General features: G+C 43.3%; 1 protein-coding gene across 1 annotated transcript in view; it reads left to right on the top strand.

Moving 5' to 3' along the window:
* Positions 1-12,146: 12,146 nt before the first annotated feature.
* The window catches only part of LOC139411173 (protein Niban 2-like), a 57,702-nt gene continuing 47,128 nt past the window's right edge, over positions 12,147-22,720 (top strand). The window contains exon 1 of the mRNA XM_071157086.1: positions 12,147-12,366. Within this exon, the coding sequence (XP_071013187.1) occupies positions 12,312-12,366 (55 nt within the window). The 5' untranslated portion in view covers positions 12,147-12,311. The remainder of the gene's footprint in view (positions 12,367-22,720) is intronic.

Below are 22,720 nucleotides of genomic sequence, written 5' to 3'. Positions count from 1 at the left end.
ACATACTGTATTTTCACAGCAACTGCAATAGGATAAAACACAATAGACTACAATGGCTACATTATCAATAATACCCACAGATGTCCACAGAGGGGCAGTAATGTCTAAGTAAATATAGGCCTTTAATTCATCCTTGTTCATTCACACTGACAGTGTATTTGCACAAAACTCAACATAATCTGGATATGTGTACAACAAAAGTTCAACATTCACCTTCTGCCAGCGGAGTAAAGTGCTTAAGTAAAAATAATTTAAAGTACTACTTAAGTAGTTTTTGGGTATCTGTACTTGACTATTTATATTTTTGACAACTTTTACTTTTACTTCACTACATTCCTAAAGAAAATTATGTACTTTTTACTACATACATTTTCCCTGACACCCAAAAGTACTCATTACATTTTGACAGGAAAATGGTCCAGTTCACACACTTGTCAAGAGAACATCTGGTGGACTCACTAAACACAAATGCTTTGTTTGTAAATTATGTCTGAGTGTTGTAGTGCGCTCCTTGCTATCTGGAAAATAAATAAAAAACAAGACAATTGTGCTGTCTGTTTTGCATAAGATAAGACATTTGAAATAATTAATACTTTTACTTTTGTTACTTAAGTATATTTGAAGAATTCCCTTGACTTTTGATACTTAAGTATATTCAAACCAAATACTTTTACTCAAGTAGTATTTTACTGGGTGACTTTCACTTTTACTTGAGTCATTTTCTATTAAGGTATCTTTACTTTTACTCAAGTATGACATTTTAGTACTTTTTCCACCACTACCTTCTGCTACCATTTCTGAATGTACACGCATACGTTTAATAAATCCAAAAGTATGCACTACACAGAACGCACTGCGACTGCCTCTCCAACGCAATGCTGCAAGGCAAACACAGCATTCCATCAGAAATAAATGTTTTTCTGCTGTACCAAAATGCAATGAGGTTGTCAGTGTCATCGAGGTGTAAGGTCATGTCTTGTGCATGCACCAAGGGTAGGCAACCCTATTCCTGGAGTGCTGCAGGTACTGCAGGATTTTGTTCCAACTAGTCAGCACACCTGACCAACTGAGCTAATTGATCAGTTCACTGATTGCCTAAATTTCACAAACCTGGAATTCCAGGTTGATTAAATCAAAAACATGAAGAGCCTGTGTAGCAAATGGGGATGTGTGAAACTTAATCAACACGCCTCGACCACACCTACAGTTTCATTGCGCAAAAGGGTATGCAGCAGCATCATCTGGATATGTGTGCAACAAAACTTCAACATTCACCCTCTGCTACCATTTCTGTCAAGCTGTCTACGCATACAGTTTGACGCATACGTTGGGTTCGATAAATCCAACCCAACATCAGATTTTATTGGTCACATACACATGGTTAGCAGATGTTAATGCGAGTGTAGTGAAATGCTTGTGCTTCTAGTACCGACCATGCAGTAATATCTAACAAGTAATCTAACAATTTCACAACAACTACCTTATACACACACATGTGTAAGGAAAGAATAAGAATATGTACATATAAATATATGGATGAGCAATGGCCGAAAGGCATAGGCAAATAAACACACAGAATGCACTGCAATTGCCTCTGCAACGCAATGCTGCAAGGTAAACGCAGCTTTTCATAGGAAATCTGTACTTCTGGTGTACCATAATGCAATGACGCGGTTGGTTTGATCAAGGCATCAGCCTGAAGTGTTCCGCTTGTGTTGCCTCATTAGCTAGCTTTTTGCATGACGCCGACTGATAAGACGCTTCAGAAAGGCAGTCACACTAGATACCTATGCCTTGCTAGCACACATGACCGCCCTCCTGAAGCGTCTTCCCAGTCGGCACCATGCAAAAAAACAGCTATTCGCTGGTGCAAGTGGGGACACTTCAGGCTGAGGAGTAACATGCTGACCAGAGCAGGCACGTGCGTGCGCCATCGCGTGCATGTCGATTTTGTCCATCCACACCAGACGTGATCATCAGGACACGCAGGTGGAAATATCTAGTTGCAAGACGACGCCGAGAGATGGTCGCCTCGCTTCGAAGTCCTTAGGAAACTATGTAGTATTGTGTTTTTATATGCATTATTTCTTACATTGTTACCCCAGGAAATCTTAAGTCTTACATACAGCTGGGAAGAACTATTGGATATAAGAGTGACATCAATTTATCAACATTACGACCAGGAATACGACCTTCTCGAAGCGGATCCTCTGTTTGGACCACCACCCAGGATAATCAACCTAATCCCAAAAGCCGACCCAAAACAACGGCGCCGCAGAAGGGGCAGACGGAGCGGCCTCCTGGTCAGGCTCCGTAGATGTGCACATCGCCCACTGCTCCCGAATATACCACTCGCCAATGTTCAGTCTCTTGACAACAAGGTTGGGAAGAGAAAGGGCGAGGGTGTATGCTGCAAGATTAACAACTCATGGTGTAATCATAACAACATACAGGAACTCAAGTCCTTCTGCTCACCCGACCTAGAATTCCTTACAATCAAATGCCAGCCATATTAGCTCCCAAGTTAGTTCTCGCCAGTTATCGTCACAGTGGTGTACATTCCCCCTCAAGCAGACACCAAGACGGCCCTCAAGGAACTTCACTGGACTCTATGTAAACTGGAAACCATATATCCTGAGGCTGCATTCATCGTAGCTGGGGATTTTAACAAAGCAAATTTGAGAACAAGGCTACCTAAATTTTATCAACCAACTGATTGCACTACACGCGGGTGGAATACTGCTACTCTAACTTCCGTGATGCATACAAGCCCTCCCGCGCCCTCTCTTTGGCAAATCTGACCACGATGCCATCTTGCTCCTACCGTCTTATAGGCAGAAACTCAAACAGGATGTACCAGTGAATAGAACCATTCAACGCTGGTCTGACCAATCGGAATCCACACTTCAAGATTGTTTTGATCACGCAGACTGGGATATGTTACAACATCGATCTACTCACTAACTCTGTGAGTGAGTTTATAAAGAAGTGCATTGGAGATGGTGTACCCACTATGACTATTAAAACCTACCCTAACCAGAAACCATGGATGGATGGCGGCATTCGCGCAAAAACTGAAAGCATGAACACATTTAACAATGGAAAGAGGTCTGAGAATATGGCTGAATATAAAGAGTGTAGTTATTCCTTCAGCAAGGCAATCAAACAAGCAAAATGCTGGTACAGGGACAAAGTGGAGTTGCAATTCAACGGCTCAGACACGAGACATATGTGGCAGGGTCTACAGGAAATCACAGACTACAAAAAGAAAACCAGCCACGTCACGGACACCGATGCCATGCTTCCAGACAAACTAAACACCTTCTTTGCCTGTTTTGAGGATAATACAGTGCTACCGTTAATGCCCACAAACAAGTACTGCACCTCCCCCTCTCCTTCTCCATGGCCGACGGGAGTAAAACATTTTAACGTGTTAACCCTCACAAGACTGTTGGCCCAGATAGCATCCCTAGCCGCATCCTCAGAGCATGCGAAGACCAGCTGGCTGACATATTCAATCGCTCCCAATCCCAGTCTGCTGTCCCCACATGCTTCAAAATGGCCACCATTTGTCCTGGACCCAAGAAGGCAAAGATAACTGAACTAAATTACTACCGCCCCATAGCACCCACTTCTGTCATCATGAAATGCTTTGAGAGACTAGTCAAGAATCATATCACCTCCACCTTACCTGGGTGCAAGCTCAGTCCCCTCCTGTACTCCCTGTTCACCCACAACTGTGTGGCCATGCACACCTCCAACTCAATCATCAAGTTTGCAGACGACACAATAGTAGTGTGCTCGATTACCAACAACAACGAGACAGCCTACAGGGAGTAGTTTAATTTTTATTTTTTTTTACCTTTATTTAACCAGGTAGGCTAGTTGAGAACAAGTTCTCATTTACAACTGCGACCTGGCCAAGATAAAGCAAAGCAGTTTGACACATACAACAACACAGAGTTACACATGGAATAAACAAACATACAGTCAATAATACAGTAGGCCATAGTGGCAAGGTAATGACGAAATAGAAATTAAACACGGGAGTGATAGATGTGCAGAAGATGAATGTGCAAGTAGAGATATTGGGGTACAAAGGAGCAAAATAAATAAATAAATACAGTATGGGGATGAGGTAGTTGGATGAGCTATTTACAGATGGGCTATGTACAGGTGCAATAATCTGTGAGCTGCTCTGACAGCTGGTGCTTGAAGTTAGTGAGTGAGATATGAGTCTCCAGCTTCAATGATTTTTGCAGTTTGTTCCAGTCATTGGCAGCAGAGAACTGGAAGGAAAGGCGGCCAGTCTAGGATTTGGCTTTGGGGGTGGCCAGTGAAATATACCTGCTGGAGCACGTGCTGCGAATGGGTGCTACTATGGTGACCAGTGAACTGAGATAAGGCGGGGTTTTACCTAGAAGACTTGTAGATGACCTGGAGCCAGTGGGTTTGGCGACGAGTATGAAGTGAGGGCCAGCCAACGAGAGCGTAGAGGTCGCAGTGGTGGGTAATACAGTGGGGCAAAAAAGTATTTAGTCAGCCACCAATTGTGCAAGTTCTCCCACTTAAAAAGATGAGAGAGGCCTGTAATTTTCATCATAGGTACACTTCAACTATGACAGACAAAATGAGAAAAAAATCCAGAAAATCACATTGTAGGATTTTTAATGAATTTATTTGCAAATTATGGTGGAAAATAAGTATTTGGTCACCTACAAACAAGCAGGATTTCAGGATCTCACAGACCTGTAACTTCTTCTTTAAGAGGCTCCTCTGTCCTCCACTCATTACCTGTATTAATGGCACCTGTTGGAACTTGTTATCAGTATAAAAGACACCTGTCCACAACCTCAAACAGTCACGCTCCAAACTCCACTATGACCAAGACCAAAGAGCTGTCAAAGGACACCAGAAACAAAATTGTAGACCTGCACCAGGCTGGGAAGACTGAATCTGCAATAGGTAAGCAGCTTGGTTTGAAGAAATCAACTGTGGGAGCAATTATTAGGAAATGGAAGACATACAAGACCACTGATAATCTCCCTCGATCTGGGGCTCCACGCAAGATCTCACCCCGTGGGGTCAAAATGATCACAAGAATGGTGAGCAAAAATCCCAGAACCACACGGGGGGACCTAGTGAATGACCTGCAGAGAGCTGGGACCAAAGTAACAAAGCCTACCATCAGTAACACACCATGCCGCCAAGGACTCAAATCCTGCAGTGCCAGACGTGTTCCCCTGCTTAAGCCAGTACATGTCCAGGCCCGTCTGAAGTTTGCTAGAGAGCATTTGGATGATCCAGAAGAAGATTGGGAGAATGTCATATGGTCAGATGAAACCATAATAACTTTTTGGTAAAAACTCAACTCGTCGTGTTTGGAGGACAAAGAATGCTGAGTTGCATCCAAAGAACACCATACCTACTGTGAAGCATGGGGGTGGAAACATCATGCTTTGGGGCTGTTTTTCTGCAAAGGGACCAGGACGACTGAACCGTGTAAAGGAAAGAATGAATGGGGCCATGTATCGTGAGATTTTGAGTGAAAACCTCCTTCCATCAGCAAGGGCATTGAAGATGAAACGTGGCTGGGTCTTTCAGCATGACAATGATCCCAAACACACCGCCCGGGCAACGAAGGAGTGGCTTCGTAAGAAGCATTTCAAGGTCCTGGAGTGGCCTAGCCAGTCTCCAGGTCTCAACCCCATAGAACATCTGTGAAGGGAGTTGAAAGTCCATGTTGCCCAGCAACAGCCCCAAAACATCACTGCTCTAGAGGAGATCTGCATGGAGGAATGGGTCAAAATACCAGCAACAGTGTGTGAAAACCTTGTGAAGACTTACAGAAAACGTTTGACCTCTGTCATTGCCAACAAAGGGTATATAACAAAGTATTGAGATAAACTTTTGTTATTGACCAAATACTTATTTTCCACCATAATTTGCAAATAAATTCATTAAAAATCCTACAATGTGATTTTCTGGATTTTTTTTCTCATTTTGTCTGTCATAGTTGAAGTGTACCTACTATGAAAATTACAGGCCTCTCTCATCTTTTTAAGTGGGAGAACTTGCACAATTGATGGCTGACTAAATACTTTTTTGCCCCACTGTACATGGGGCTTTGGTAACAAAAAGGATGGCACTGTGATAGACTGCATCCATTGTTGAGTAGAGTGTTGGAGGCTATTTTGTAAATGACATCGCCGAAGTCGAGGATCAGTAGGATAGTCAGTTTTACGAGGGAATCTTTGGCAACATGAGTGAAGGAGGCTTTGTTGTAAAATAGGAAGCCAATTCTAGATTTAATTTTGGATCGGAGATGCTTAATGTGGGTCTGGAAGGAGAGTTTACAGTCTAACCAGACACCTAGGTATTTGAAGTTGTCCACATATTCTAAGTCAGAACCGTCCACAGTAGTGATGGGTGGGCAGGTGTGGGCAGAGATTGGTTGAAGAGCATGCATTTAGTTTTACTTGCAATTAAGAGCAGTTGGATGCCACGGAAGGAGAGTTGTATGGCATTGAAGCTTGTCTGGAGGTTAGTCAGCACAGTGTCCAAAGAAGGGCCAGATGGTTACAGAATGGTGTCGTTTGCATAGAGGTGGATAAGAGAATCACCAGCAGCAAGAGCGATTTCATTGATGTATACAGAGAAGAGAGTCGGCCCGAGAATTGAACCCTGTGGCACCACCATAGAGACTGCCAGAGGTCCAGACAACAGGCCCTCCGACTTGGCACACTGAACTCTATCAGAGAAGTAGTAGGTGAACCAGGCGAGGCAGTGATTTGAAAAACCAAGGCTGTTGAGTCTGCCGATAAGAATGTGGTGATTGACTGAGTCGAAAGCCTTGGCCAGGTCGATGAATACAGCTGCACAGTATTGTCTCTTATCGAAGGCAGTTATAATATCGTTTAGAACCTTGAGCGTGGCTGAGGTGCACCCATGACCAGCTCGGAAGCCAGATTGCATACCGGAGAAGGTACGGTGGGATTCTAAATGGTCGGTGATCTGTTTGTTAACTTGTCTTTTGAAGACCTTTGAAAGGCAGGGTATTATAGATATAGGTCTGTAGCAGTTTGGGTCTAGAGTGTCTCCCCCTTTGAAGAGGGGGATGAATGCGGCAGCTTTCCAATCTTTGGGGATCTCAGACGATGCGAAAGAGAGGTTGAACAGGCTAGTAATAAGGGTTGCAATAATTGCGGCAGATCCTTTTAGAAAGAGAGGGTCCAGATTGTCTAGCCCGGCTGATTTGTAGGGGTCCAGATTTTGCAGCTCTTACAGAGCATCAGCTATCTGGATTTGGGTGAAGGAGAAATGGGGGAGGCTTGGCCGAGTTGCTGTGGGGGGTGCAGGGCTGTTGACCAGGGTAGGGGTAGCCAGGTGGAAAGCATGGCCAGCCGTAGAAAAATGCTTATTGAAATTCTCAATTATTGTGGATTTATCGGTGATGACAGTGTTTCCTAGCCTCAGTGCAGTGGGCAGCTGGGAGTAGGTGCTCTTATTCTCCATGGACTTTACAGCGTCCCAGAACTTTTTTGAGTTTGTGCTACAGGATGCAAATTTCTGTTTGAAAAAGCTAGCCTTAGCTTTCCTAACTGCTTGTGTATATTGATTCCTAACTTCCCTGAAAAGTTGCATATCACGGGGGCTATTTGATGCCAATGTAGTACGCCACAGGATGTTTTTGTGCTGGTCAAGGGCAGTCAGGTCTGGAGTGAACCAAGGGCTATATCTGTTCCTGGTTCTATTTTTGTGAATGGGGCATGCTTATTTAATATGGTGAGGAAAGCACTTTTAAAGAATAATCAGGCATCCTTTACTGACAGGATGAGGTCAATATGCTTTCAGGATACCTGGGCCAGGTCGATTAGAAAGGCTCGCTGAAGTGTTTTAGGGAGCGTTTGAAAGTGATGAGGGGTGGTCGTTTGACCGCAGACCCATTACGGCTGCAGGCAATGAGACAGTGATCGCTGAGCTCTTGGTTGAAGACAGCAGAGGTGTATTTGGAGGGCAAGTTGGTCAGGATGATATCTATGAGGGTGCCCGTGTTTACGGATTTGGGGTTGTACCTGGTAGGTTCCTTGATAATTTGTGTGAGGTTGAGGGCATCTAGCTTAGATTGAAGGATGGCCGGGGTGTTAAGCATGTCCCAGTTTAGGTCACCTGACAAAATGAACTCTGAGGATAGACTGGGGGCAATCAATTCACATACGGTGTACAGGGCACAGCTGGGGGCAGAGGGTGGTCTATAGCAAGCGGCAACGGTGAGAGACTTGTTTCTGGGAAAGGTGGATTTTTAGAAGTAGAAGCTCGAATTGTTTGGGCACAGACCTGGATAGTATGACAGAACTCTGCAGGCTATCTCTGCAGTAAGATTGCCACTCCGCCCCCTTTGGCAGTTCTATCTTGTTGGAAAATGTTATAGTTAGGGATGGACATTTTGGTGGTCTTCCTAAGCCAGGATTCAGACATGGCTAGACATCGGGGTTAGCAGAGTGTGCTAAAGCAGTGAATAAAACAAATTTGGGGAGGATGCTTCTAGTGTTAACATGCATGAAACCAAGGCTTTTACGGTTACAGTAGTCAACAAATGAGAGCGCCTGGGGAATGGGAGTGGAGCTAGGCACTGCAGCGCCTGGATTAACCTCTACATCACCAGAGGAGGAGTAGGACAAGGGTACGGCTAAAGGCTATAAGAACTGGTCGTCTAGTATGTTCGGAACAGAGAGTAAAAGGAGCAGGTTTCTAGGCGCAATAGAATAGATTCAAGGCATAATGTACAGACAAAGGTTTGGTAGGATGTGAATACAGTGGAGGTAAACCTAGGCATAGAGTGACGATGAGAGAGATATTGTCTCTATAAACATAATTTAAACCAGGTGATGTCACCGCATGTGTGGGAGGTGGAACTGAAGGGTTAGCTAAGGCATATTGAGCAGGGCTAGAGGCTCTACAGTGAAATAAGACAATAATCTCTAACCAGAACAGCAATGGACAAGGCATATTGACATTAGGGAGATGCATGCGTAGCCGAGTGATCATAGGGGTCCAGTGAGTAGTTAAGCTGGCTGGAGACACAGCGATTCAGACAGCTAGCGGGCCAGGGTTAGCAAGCTAGCAGAAGGGACTTAGAGGGACGTCACGACGGAAGAAGTCTGTTGTAGCCTCCTCGTGCGGTTCCGTCAGCAGACCAGCCGTGATGGATTAGTAGGGTTCCATGTGGTAAAGGGTCCCAGTCAAATTGGAAAAATAGATATAGTGGCCCAAGAAATTGGCCGATGGACCTATTCAGCTAACAGTCCTATATGCTCTAGACAGCGTGCGGGCCGCGGCTAAGCAGGCTAGCAGATGGGCCTTCAGGGGACGTTGCGACGGAGGGGCCTGTTGGAAAAAGAACCCCCAGGCAGATTACCTCGGTAGTCCAGTCGTGATGGATTAGCAGGGCTTCGTGTAATAAAAGGGGTCCAGGCCAATTGGCAAAATAGGTATTGTAGCCCAAGGAGTGGCTGATGGACCTCTTCAGCTAGCCGGGAGATGGGCCTAGCATGAGCTAGCTCCAGGCTAATTGGTGCTTGCATCGGGACAGAGACGTTAACCAGGAGTAGCCACTCGGATTGCAGCTAGCTACCTGCGATAATCCAGGAGAAAAGGTTCAGAGCTTGCGGTAGGAATCCGGGGATATGGAGAGAAAATAAGTCCGGTATGCTCTGGTTTGAATCGCGTTGGCGAGAGATTTCCAAGCTAGAGGTTAGCTGATGACCGCTAGCAGTGGTTAGCTGACTACTAGCTAGTTAGCTGGCTCGCTTCTGTTGGGGATTCCAGTTTGAAAGTAAAGAAAAATACTTTAGAAAATAGCAGATCCATACCACATTGGGTGAGGCGGGTTGCAGGAGAGTATATTGAAGTTGAGGTTTAGGAAAAATATAAAAAAGATATGCGAAGAACAAAGATATATACACGATACACGACAAGATGACAAGAAGAGGACAAAGACGTCTGACTGCTACGCCATCTTGGATAACTTCCGACCTCAACTGTATACACAGGTGAGGGCACTCGGAGTGTGGTGTCAGGAAAACAACCTCTCACTCAATGTTAACAAAACAAAGGAGATGATCGTGGACTTCAGGAAACAGCAGAGGGAGCTTGTCTTTGGCGTCCCAATATGAATAGCGTAGCTGGCAATACACTCTTAACCCCTGCAACCAACGAGTACATAAAATATCCTCCATTCAGGCTGCAAAGGCATCTGTTTCCTCCTAAACTAGTTGAATGGTGTGCCACCGAAAAGAAAACTGGAAAAATATGCATTTTACTTAATAAAACTCAATTTCGATTACCATGCACCCAAAGAACAGTGGCTTCCATCATTCTTAAATGGAAACAAGTTTGGAAGCACCAAGACTCTTCCTAGAGCCGGCCGCCTGGCCAAACTGAGCTATCGGGGAGAAGGGCCTTGGTCAGGGAGGTGACCAAGAACCCGATAGTCACTCTGACAGAGCTCCAGAGTTCCTCTGTGGAGATGGGAGAACCTTCCAAAAGGATAACCATCTCTGCAGCACTCGCGAGACAGAAGCCACTCCTCAGTAAAAGGCACATGACAGCCCGCTTGGAGTTTGCCAAAAGGCACCTAAAGGACTCTCAGGCCATGAGAAACAAGATTCTATGGTCTGATGAAACCAAGATTGAACTCTTTGGCCTGAAAGCCAAGCACAAGTCTGGAGGAAACCTGGCACCATCCCTACGGTGAAACATGGTGGTGGCAGCATCATGTTGTGGGGATGTTTTTCAGCGGCAGGAACTCAGACTGGGGAGAAGGTTCACCTTCCAACAGGACAATGACCTGAAGCACACAGCCAAGACAATGCAGGAGTGGCTTCGGGGCAAATCTCTGTGTGGCCCAGCCAGAGCCTGGTCTTGAACTCGATCAAACATCTCTGGAGACCTGAAAATAGCTGTGCAGCGACGCTCCCCATCCAACCTGACAGAGCTTGAGAGAATCTGCAGAGAAGAATGGGAGAAACTCCCCAAATACAGGTTGCCAAGCTTGTAGCGTCATACCCAAGAAGACCTGAGGCTTTAATCGCTGCCAAAGGAGCTTCAACAAAGTACTGAGTAAAGGGTCTGAATAGTTATTTAAATGTAATCTGTTATTTATTTATTTTTGCTAAAATTTCTAAAAATCTGTTTTTTCTTTGTGGGGTATTGTGTGGAGATGTATGAGGGAAAAAACAATTGAATACATTTTAGAATAAGGCAGTAATGTAACAAAATGTGGAAAAAGTCAAGGGGTCTGAATACTTTCCGAATGCACCATGTATAGTTTGATATACCACCCATTTTAGCCAATCAACATTCAGGGCTAGAACCAGTTATATAATTGTAAACAAACCAATTTTGCGCATCTGATTAATTATAAATCCGACAGGGGAGTTTGAGTGATGAAAGTTGAACACAGGGTGTGAAATCGTTATAAATGGCCCCTTTGCAAGATTGACTTGTCATTTCAATAGGCATAGGCTACAGACTAGAATCGGCGTTCATGATTGCATTTAAACTTTGCCTTAGTTTGCCTAGATAAAGGCAGGTAGCCTATTTTTTTGTTGTTGAGAAATGTCATGGCGACCGCGGTCCAATCCGCAAACAAAATATTTTGACGACATCGTTTCCAATGTATCCCAGTGGGTTGAACCACTGGGCAGATTGAGTCAACACATACAGTAGACTGTTCATAGAAGACGTCAGAAATAACTACGCCCTCTAGGGGTCTCGGTGCTAATTTAATCATGATTTTAGGATAATTTGTAGCGTATTTTATAGCTGAAACTCATCAGTTTCGTTTATAGTACAACATCGAATAAAACCCCACATTTAATGCAAGTATTTCACAGCTGGTAAAACTATTGTGGAGAGAAAATCTCTCCATTTTTCAGCTAAAAATAATTCCGTGTGTGCTATAATTTGTTTACAAACTCTTGACACGCCCTTTATGGCAGTGAATTGGCCCCATATGTCGAAGGACTACCTCTGTCGAAACCACACTTTCGACATGCCTAAAGAAATGTCTGACTGGCATAGTTCAACGAGTAGTGACTCACATTTAGGGTGTCTCCCTCCTGCTCAAGGCGAGCTCAACTTTTATTCTCTTTCCCTCCACCACCGCTTGCATTCTTCCAATCATTCACCACGCTGTGTGCACGCGAGTTCAAAATAGTTCCTGTTAATTTGTTTAGTATATTTGTACGTTCTATTTGCCTTTGAAACGAACGGCATTGTTGTTACTGGATTAAGTTTTATTTGTTGTTATGGGGGACTTGATTTCGAGCCACCTGGATGAGGGCAAGCGGGAGATCATTAAAGGTGAGTGCGTTGGGATTTTGTCAACATTTGCTTTTACCACAGTAATGCATGTTTTGTGTGTACATACATACTACAGATCATAAATGCGTGAATAAGAACTAGGGAACTGAACAATATAGCCGTCATAGTCAATGTTACCAGCAGCATTTTAGTGATCTGAATGGAAACACTGTCGTTCTCTATCATGAATATAGCAGGTAAAGTAAACTACTAGGCGTGTGTCTAATATATGGAATAGTTCGATTCCAGTTCCCAAGTTTTAGTGTTACCATAGCTCTCGAAAACCGCTCTCCATTGGTAGGGTTTTCAGCTTACATTCGCCCAAGGTTGGCTCCACGTGAACAACAATTCTGATGCTGTCGTTTAACGTTCTAAAGCGTCAATCAGCGCTTTTCAAACCGGTTTTCAAAACATATTCTTATATTTTATTATAAAAAAGATACACATACTCTAGCAGTTTTGAACAGATACGATACACAAGTTCTGTGCCCACAGTCAGCATGGTCTCAGACTTGACGTAACATAGTAAATGTAATTCCAGGATACTTTTAAATGAGTATATTTTAGGTTTGGCATGGGTACAAAAGACAAAGGTTACTTAAGGCGAAAGCGAAAGGTGGGTCGGTGGACATACAATTGAAGTCGGAAGTTTACATACACTTAGGTTGGAGTCTAACTCGTTTTTCAACCACTCCCCAAATTTCTTGTTTACAAACTATAGTTTTGGCAAGTCGGTTAGGACGTCTACTTTGTGCATGACACAAGTAATTTTTCCAACAATTGTTTACAGAATTATATTTAACTTATAATTCACTGTATCACAATTCCATTGGGTCAGACGTTTACATACACTAAATTGACTGCCTTTAAACAGCGTGGAAAATTCCAGAAAATTATGTCATGGCTTTAGAAGCTTCCGAGTCAATTGGAGGTGTACCTGTGGATGTATTTCAAAGCCTACCTTCGAACTCCGTGTGTCTTTGCTTGACATCATGAGAAACTCAAAAGAAACTCCCCAAGACCTCAGAAAACAAATTGTAGATTTCCACAGGTCTGGTTCATCCTTGGGAGCAATTTCCAAACGCCTGAAGGTACCATGTTCATCTGTACAAGCAATAGTACACAAGTATTAACACCATGGGAACATGCAGCCATCATACCGGTCAGGAAGGAGACGAGTCCTTTCTCCTAGAGATGAACGTACCTTGGTGCGAAAAGTGCAAATCAATCCCAAAACAACAGCAAAGGACCCTGTGAAGATGCTGGAGGAAACAGGTACAAAAGTATCTATATCCACAGTAAAACGAGTCCTTATATCGACATAACATGACAGGCCGCACATCAAGGTAGAAACCACTGCTCCAAAACCGCCATTAAAAAAAACCAGACTACGTTTTGCAACTGCACATGGGGACAAAGATCGTACTTTTTGGAGAAATGTCCTCTGGTCTGATGAAACAAAAATATAACTGTTTATCCATAATGACCATCGTTATGTTTGGAGGGAAAAGGGGAGGCTTGCAAGCCAATGAACACCATCCTAACAGGTGGTAAACACGGGCACCCTCATAGATATCATCCTGACCAACTTGCCCTCCAAATACACCTCTGCTGTCTTCAACCAAGAGCTCAGCGATCCCTGTCTCATTGCCTGCAGCCGTAATGGGTATGCGGTCAAACGACCACCCCTCATCACTGTCAAACGCTCCCTAAAACACTTCAGCGAGCACTTCACAAAATAGATGGCATCATGAGGGAGGAAAATTATGTGGATATATTGAAGCAACCTGTCAAGACATCAGTCAGGAAGTTAAAGCTTGGTCGCAAATGGGTCTTCCAAATGGACCCTAACACGGAACCCAAACCGTCTGCGTTTTTATTTATTTTAGCTAGAAATTTAGCTAGTTAGCTTGCACTTGCTAGCTAACATTTAATTTGTCCTATTTAGCTAGCTTGCTGTTGCTAGCTAATCTGTCCTGGGATATAAACATTGAGTTGTTATTTTACCTGAAATGCACAAGGACCTCTACTCTGACAAATTAATCCACACATAAAACGGCCAACTGAATCGTTTCTAGTCATCTCTCTTCCTTCCAGGCCATTTCATCGTTGAACTTATATGGGGATCGCATCTAAACCTTCATAGTATTACCACGACTACAGGCAAAACAGTTCGTCTTCCGTCTTTCAACAGTTCGTCTTTCAATATAACCAATGAGGAGATGGGAGAGGCAGGACATGCAGCGCGATCTGCGTCAGAAATAGGAATGACTTCTATTTGCTGTTGGCATCGCAGACACTCTTTGGCGCGCGCAATAATTGAATAACATGGATTTCTGCATTTATTTTGCGACGCTCGCGCACGCGACGTGTCCGGTCTGGTCAGCATGTTAGCATTCTTCCAAAGTTGTGGCAAAATGGCTTAAGGACAACAAAGTCAAGGTATTGGAGTGGCCATCACAAAGCCCTGACCTCAATCCTGTAGAAAATTTGTGGGCAGAACTGAAAAAGCGTGTGCGAGCAAGGAGCCCTACAAACTTGACTCAGTTACGCCAGCTCTGTCAGGAGGAATGGGACAAAATTCACCCAACTTATTATGGGAAGCTTGTGGAAGGCTACCCAAAACGTTTGACTCAAGTTAAACAATTTAAAGGCAAGGCTACCAAATACTAATTGAGTGTATGTAAACTTCTGACCCACTATTGACCATAGGTGGGCATTAATATGTAGTTGACCCCCCCCCAGGATTTCCACTAGATGTTGGAACATTGTTGCGGGGACTTGCTTCCATTCAGCCACAAGCATTAGAGGGGTCGGGCACTGATGTAGGGCGATTAGGCCTGGCTTGCAGTCGGCGTTCCAATTCATCCAGAAGCGATGGGGTTGAGGTCAGGACTCTGTGCGGGCCAGTCAAGTTGTTCCACACAGATCTCGACAAACCATTTCTGTATGCACCTCATTTTGTGCATGGGGGTATTGTCATGCTGAAACAGGAAAGGTGGAAGCACAGAATTGTCTAGAATGAGTTAACTAGAACTAACTAGTGCCAACTTTACAGTTGGCACTAATAATTTGTGCAGGTAGCATTTTTCCTGGCATCCACCAAATGCAGATTAATCTGTCAGACTGCCAAATGGTGAAGCGTTTCCACTGCTCCAGAGTCCAATGGTGGCAAGCTTTACACCACTCCAGTCGACGCTTGTCATTGTGCATGGTAATCTTAGGCTTGTGTGCGGCTGCTCTGCCATGTAATTCATGACAAACAGTTCTTGTGCTGACGTTGCTTCCAGAGGCAGTTTGGGACTCGGTAGTGAGTGTTGTCTGTCCTCAGTTGCAATCTTTACACGCTTCAGCACACGACTTGCTGGAAATGTTGCATTCTATGACGGTGCCACGTTGAAAGTCTCTGAGCTCTTCAGTAAGGAGTTGCACCTTCTTCACCACACTATGTGGGTGGACCATTTCAGATTGTCAGTGATGTGTACGCTGAGGAACTTGAAGCTTTTCACCTTCTCCACTGCTGCCCTGTCGATGGGGGTGTGCTGTCTCCTGAAGTCCACGATCAGCTCCTTACTTTACTTTTGTTGAGGGAGAGGTTATTTTCCTTGCTCCACTCTGCCAGGGCCCTCACCTCCTCCCTGTCGGCCGTTAGCGTCTATGAATGGGTTAGTGTCACCACAGACGGTAGTCTGATTAATCAGGCTGTAATACACAATGAATTGGTATATACAGCCTGTAACTTTTGAATGCAAAATCGTGTAAATGTTCCTTAAATGCCAGAATGTTGAATAATAAGTTATACAAAAATGTGTGGATTGTTCTCAGTCCTCCCATGATTCATAGTATATTATTTTCATTGTCATGGAATGCTTGGTTGAATAGCTATTGACAAGAGAACCGAATATCCAAAATAAAGCTTTACCTTGGTGCCAAACCATATACCTACCGGCTCTCTAAAAATGTGGTGAACAATATTTTCCTGTGGATATTTTGTCTCAAATTTTGAGCAGCTGAAGGACAAAATGCACAGAGATATGTTAAGTTCAAATGTAACATTTTTTTCAGAATTCTGTCTTTTATGGAACATATACACGATTATGCACACACGTTTCAGGCTCTATATACCAATTCATTGTGTATTACAGACTGATTAATCAGACAACCCAGAGGCATGGTTTAAAGTGTGTGTGTGTGTGTGGGGAGGGTAATTGTTAATTTTCTATGTAAATCCCCTTTACTTGAGTTGATAGCAATGTAAAGCCCACGTGGCTGTGGAAATGGTGACCATAAGAACTGAGTTTTATCTCACTGTATAATCATACTCTTGTGCAGCAGTCTGTATAATCCCAGTAGCTTCAAGGGTCTGCCTGTAGGAACTTGTCCACAGGCAGCTGAGAGGATGTGCCTTCATCAGAGAGGAATAACATAACACATGATTAACAGGGTTTTTTTTCTGAGTAGAAAAGTCTTGGGCAGGCTGTCAGTTGTTACGGGCCATCTACAGTACCAGTCAAAAGTTTGGACACACCTACTCATTTCAGGGTTTTAATTTATATTGACTATTTTCTATATTGTAGAATAATAGTGAAGACATCAACACTATGAAATAACACATATGGAATCATGTAGTAACCAAAAAAGTGTTAAACAAATCAAAATATATTTGAGATTTTTCAAAGTAGTTACTCTTTGCCTTGATGACGGCTTTGCAAACGCTTGACATTCTCTCAACCAGCTTCACCTGGAATGGTGTTTCAACAGTCTTGGAGTTCCCACATGTGCTGAGCACTTGTTGGCTGCTTTTCCTTCACTCTGCGGTCCAATTCCTCCCAAACCATCTCAAATTGGGTTGAGGTCAGGTGATTGTGCAGGCCAAGTCATCCGAACGGATGTTAGTATTCGAATACTTGACTATTAATTTTGTTGAGGGGGGGGATATTTGGCCATATTTTAACACTGAAGCCTTTTTCGAAATTAAAATATCCATGTGACGTTACATACAAGTGTATACCATGACATTTCTAATTATTCATTTGAAAAGCTTGTCGCTTTATTAAAGTCGTTTTTATGATGTGCGTGGTGCTCCCCCCAAAAATACATGTGGCCGACCAGTAGCCTTGACCTGTGTAGCTTTGCCAAGTTAATTGGCCAACATAAACTACAAAGAGACTCAATGTGTAGCAAGTGGAGCGCAAGTTTACTAATGCAATGCAAGATGGAATAAATTTACGGAATTAAAAGTAAGCGACATGAGGAGTAGGCTACAACGAGCAACCAACAGGTAGGCTGCTGTTTTTTCTGAACCGGGCTGGGGAGAAAGCGTAGCAGGTGGCCTCAGTTAACCTAGCTAGCTTCTCTTGGCTACTCCAGTCAACAGGCACTGTTGTATGGGATGATAAATAACATTGTGGCTTTCTACAAGTCTTAGCTGTAGCCGAGTTGCCTTGGCATCTCTCTCTCCCTCGTTCTGCTCGCTACAACAACGCCCCGTACCTTCTGCAGCGGCAGCAATAGAGCGCTAGCTTCTCCCTCACTCAGCAGGGCTTAGGTAAAAATAAGTATTTAGAATATCCGGATATCCAACGAAAATTCATGATACTATTCGAATAGTGAAATTATTTCAAACTCCCATCCCTAATAGCTAGACAGTCAGGGAGAATCTTTGATTTTATTTTTAATGATGCATTCAGGAGTTTATTTTGTTGTCATGACATAAGGCCACCATTGATTTTGTTATAAAATTTGAGGCACTCCGATAGCATAAACTGCGGCAAAATGTGTAGAATTGCTGGAAATCTGCTTTAAAACTGCAAAATGTTATCTCCACCACATGGAAAAAGGTGTAGAAATGTGCTTTAAAACAGCTTTCGGGCTCCCGACTGGCACAGCGGTCTAAGGCCCTGGATCTCAGTGCTAGAGGCGTCATTACAGACACCCTGGTTTGAATCCAGGCTGTATCACAACCAGCCGTGATTGGGAGTACCATAGGGCGGCCCTCAAATGGCCCAGCGCCGTCAGGGTTTGGCCGGTGTGGGCCGTAATTGTAGATACGAATTTAACGGATTTGCCTAGTTAAAGGTAAAAAATGTATTATGATAATAATACATTTTGTCACTGTGGCCAACAGGAGGGCTTCAAGAAATACAGTACCATTGGCCATGCCCACCACCTAAGCCCCATTTTGATCCAGAAAATAACCATGGGTAAGGGTGTGTTGGGCAACAGGAGAGAGTGAAGGCTCCCTCCCAACATTGACATTTAGGATCTACACCTACCTAGCCGTAGCACACCAATGCTTATATTCTTCATTGAGGTATCCTGACTCCTAATCAACTACCGATTTTTCTTTTGAATGGCCATGTGGCTTTATAAACCCTGGCTGCACACAATACATCAATATGAAGAATGTCGAGCTATCTTATGAAAAAACAAACATTTTTGTAGATAACAAGTGAAGTCTTTCTCTATTCCAAGTAATCCTGTGCCATTAGCAGGGAAACATCTGAGAGAGTGATCCTCTTGATGATAAAGGGAGCAACGTTCTTTTGGAGTCATACTTTTAATGCGTTGGCCAGCCAATCCAGAGACGCATATCAGATGTGGAATTACAGGAATGCATGAAAAAAAGCATGTGTGCTTGTGGCTGGAAAACTAGAATATTTGGGGCCTTGGGCTGCAGTCAGTCTCTTGCGAGTCTCGGACAGAGAGCGGAGCGCCACACAGTCTCTAAAGTACTGACTTTCAAGGGCCTGAAGACGTCAAGGTATTCTTTCAGTCTGCTCTGAGGAAATGTCTGTTCGTTATTATGTGCTGAGACGCACATACACACACATAGGTGCCCGCCTGTTTGCGCACACAAACCACATATTTACCTTAACAGCATGCCAGACAGAGAGGGACAGAACTCCTACTGAAAATCAGTCACTATATTCTGGATGTAGCCAAGGTGACTGTTCCTTTAGTTTGGATAGTTAATAATTGAATCATCAGATATCATTGTCATGACTCATTTCCCTGTTTTACTGGCTGCTTGGTGCGTTCTTCACATGTATATTCTGTCTCTGTTGAGAGAGAGTTAGAGTTGCCTTGATGCTGATAGGATCTACAGTCAGGGAATCCACACGTGGCCATGTTCCAAGACTGAACATCCTAACTGTATTCCAGTAACCCTTGAACGAGGTCATCATCTTGAGACTAGTAGGATAGGGTTGCAGCAAGAGCTGTGGCGGTCATGACATTTTGTCAGACCGTTATTGTCTTAAATGACTACTGGTCTCACAGTAATTGACCGTTAATTAACATAAACATGTTTGGAATCTCCAGGCCTCCATGCTTACAAGCCACTGATGCGTACCTTTGGAAAATCTATATTTAAAAGAATAATACATTCATTTTAATATACACCATCACAATAAATCCATTATTTATTTTAGGCAGGTCTAAAGAAAGAACCGAAATATGAGTAGGCCTACTCTATGTTATCTGGCTATGCGCCATGTAAGGTCGTTAATTTAGCGGACAAGATTTGCTTAAGTCCCATGCCATTATTTTATATGATTTTATAGTAAGAATAATATTATTGAACTTAGCTACATGAAATAGAACAGATATTGTTCCCATTCATATGCTCAGTCGCTATGGAAGTGGCTATGTCGAGCGTAAAAGTGATAATTTGAAACAGCTCCAATACACTAGATTTAAAGTTATTGGCTAATTTAGTTGTGATTGATTACAAACCTTTAGAATGTCTTAGAAATCAAAATATATATGGGCTGCGTGATGTGATTAGGTTATTGACTATTTGAAAAAGTCGCAAAAAAAGCTTGCTCTCTGTTCCTTCCCTCAGACTGAACACGCTGTTCTCTCAAGGGATCATATTTTCACCCATCAGACTATTCTCAATTTAATCTGGTCTTTACTGATATGTAAAATTAGTTTCGATATAGAATGGCACATTATCAAAGGGGCAGGGGAAAAAAATACATGTCACCCGTAAGCACTTGAATAGTGAATGGAAGCAGTTTCTTTTCAAATCATGCCAGGTAGCCTACTCTGGTTTTCATAGTGGAACGGCAGAAAAATAAATATAGTTGCAGCTGGGATCCTCCTCATTTTAGTGGCAACCATCAAAACTCTACTATCACAAAGGAATGCATATAGAAATGTCTGGGCTTATAAGAATACTTATTTCACTTCATTCATCAACCACTGTTTGAGGAGCATGCAGCCTCTTGCTGCATGACAGGTGACATTCTGCCCATATTCTGTATGCCATGGGCTCTCCAACCGTGATTCCTGCTGCTACCCAATGGTTCATTCGGGAAACTAAGTGAAATCTGTTCGTGAACACTGACAGTAACTTCGCAACAAAACATATTAAACTGTTTACAGCCCATATCTCTGCGTACTTGAGAAATAAATTAAGGCGAGAGAGGAGATAGAAATGCTCGGTGGTGAGATATTCTGTAGCTAAAAGGTCATGTTTCAGCCTATTAATTATGAAAATATAAAAAATTTCTCTATTACTAGGCTATTCAAATCGAATACAAATTCACTATAATTAACTCTGCAAGCCGCCCTGCACAATCAATGAAACAGCATCGCCTAGGCATATAAACTCAGCAAAAAAAGAAACGTCCTCTCAAATATTTGTATGAACATAACAAGATTCAACAACTGAGACATAAACTGAACAAGTTCCACAGACATGTGACTAACATAAATGGAATAATGTGTCCATGAACAAAATCAAAAGTGGCCACCAGCTGCATTAAGTACTGCAGTGCATCTCCTCCTCATGGACTGCACCATATTTGGCTGTTCTTGCTGTGAAATGCTACCCCACTCTTACACCAAGGCACCTGCAAGTTCCCAGACATTTCTGGGGGGGGGAATGGCCCTAGCCTTCACCCTCTGATCCAACAGGTCCAGAAAGTGCTCAATAGGATTGAGATCCGGGCTCTTCGCTGGCCATGGCAGAACACTGACAGTCCTGTCTTGCAGGAAATCATGCACAGAACGAGCTGTATGGCATTGTCATGCTGGAGGGTCATGTCAGGATGAGCCTGCAGGAAGGGTACCACATGAAGGAGGAGGATGTCTTTCATGTAATGCTCAGTGTTGAGATTACCTGCAATGACAACAAGCTCAGTCCGATGATGCTGTGACACACCGCCCCAGACCATGATGGACCCTCCACCTCCAAATTGATCCAGCTCCAGAGTACAGGCCTCGGTGTAACGCTCATTCCTTCGACGATAAACGCGAATTCGACCATCACCCCTGGTGAGACAAAACCGCGACTCGTCAGTGAAGAGCACTTTTTGCCAGTCCTGTCAGGTCCAGCGACGGTGGGTTTGTACCCATAGGCGACATTGTTGCCGGTGATGTCTGATGAGGACCTGCCTTACAACAGGCCTACAAGCCCTCAGTCCAGCCTCTCTCAGCCTATTGTGGACAGTCTGAGCAGTGATGGAGGAATTGTGCGTTCCTGGTGTAACTCGGGCAGTTGTTGTTGCCATCCTGTACCTGTGTGATGTTCGGATGCACCGATCCTGTGCAGGTGTTGTTACACGTGGTCTGCCACTGCGAGGACGATCAGCTGTCCATCCTGTCTCCCTGTAGCACTGTCTTAGGCGTCTCACAGTACGGACATTGCAATTTATTGCCCTGGCAACATCTGCATGCCTCCTTGTAGCATGCCTAAGGCACTTTCACACAGATGAATAGGGACCCTGGGCATCTTTCTTTTGGTGTTTTTCAGAGTCAGTAAGTAGAAAGGCCTTTTTAGTGTCCTAAGTTTTCATAACTGTGACCTTAATTGCCTACCGTCTGTTAGTGTCTTAACGACCGTTCCAAAGGTGCATGTTCATTTAATTGTTTATGGTTCATTGAACAAGCATGGGAAACAGTGTTTAAACCCTTTACAATGAAGATCTGTGAAGTTTTTTAGATTTTTACGAGTTCTTTGAAAGACAGGGTCCTAAAAAAGGGATGTTTTCTTTTTTTGCTGAGTTTATGATCTTTCCCAGACTCATGGATTGAAAGTTTGGAGCGTAGCATAAGGTAACCTGTCCATCCAGTATGTATAATAATACGGTCAACACTCAAAGGCGATTTACTAGAATTTGTTTAATTTTGGAGTGTAGGCTAGACAATATATATATATATATATATATATATATATTATTTTTACCAAAGACACCTTAAATCTTTAAAAAATATATATATATTTTTGCCATGAGTAAAATACAGTAGGCTGTTATGCTATGTATTGTTTAACCACACAATCATGATGTTTGTTGTGTTACAGCCTGAATTTTAAATGCATTATATTTAGATTTTGTGTCATTGG

The sequence above is a fragment of the Oncorhynchus clarkii genome, chromosome 6 (genome assembly GCF_045791955.1).
Source record: "Oncorhynchus clarkii lewisi isolate Uvic-CL-2024 chromosome 6, UVic_Ocla_1.0, whole genome shotgun sequence".
Lineage (NCBI taxonomy): Eukaryota > Metazoa > Chordata > Actinopteri > Salmoniformes > Salmonidae > Oncorhynchus > Oncorhynchus clarkii.
This window is presented reverse-complemented; position numbering and strand designations above follow the sequence as displayed.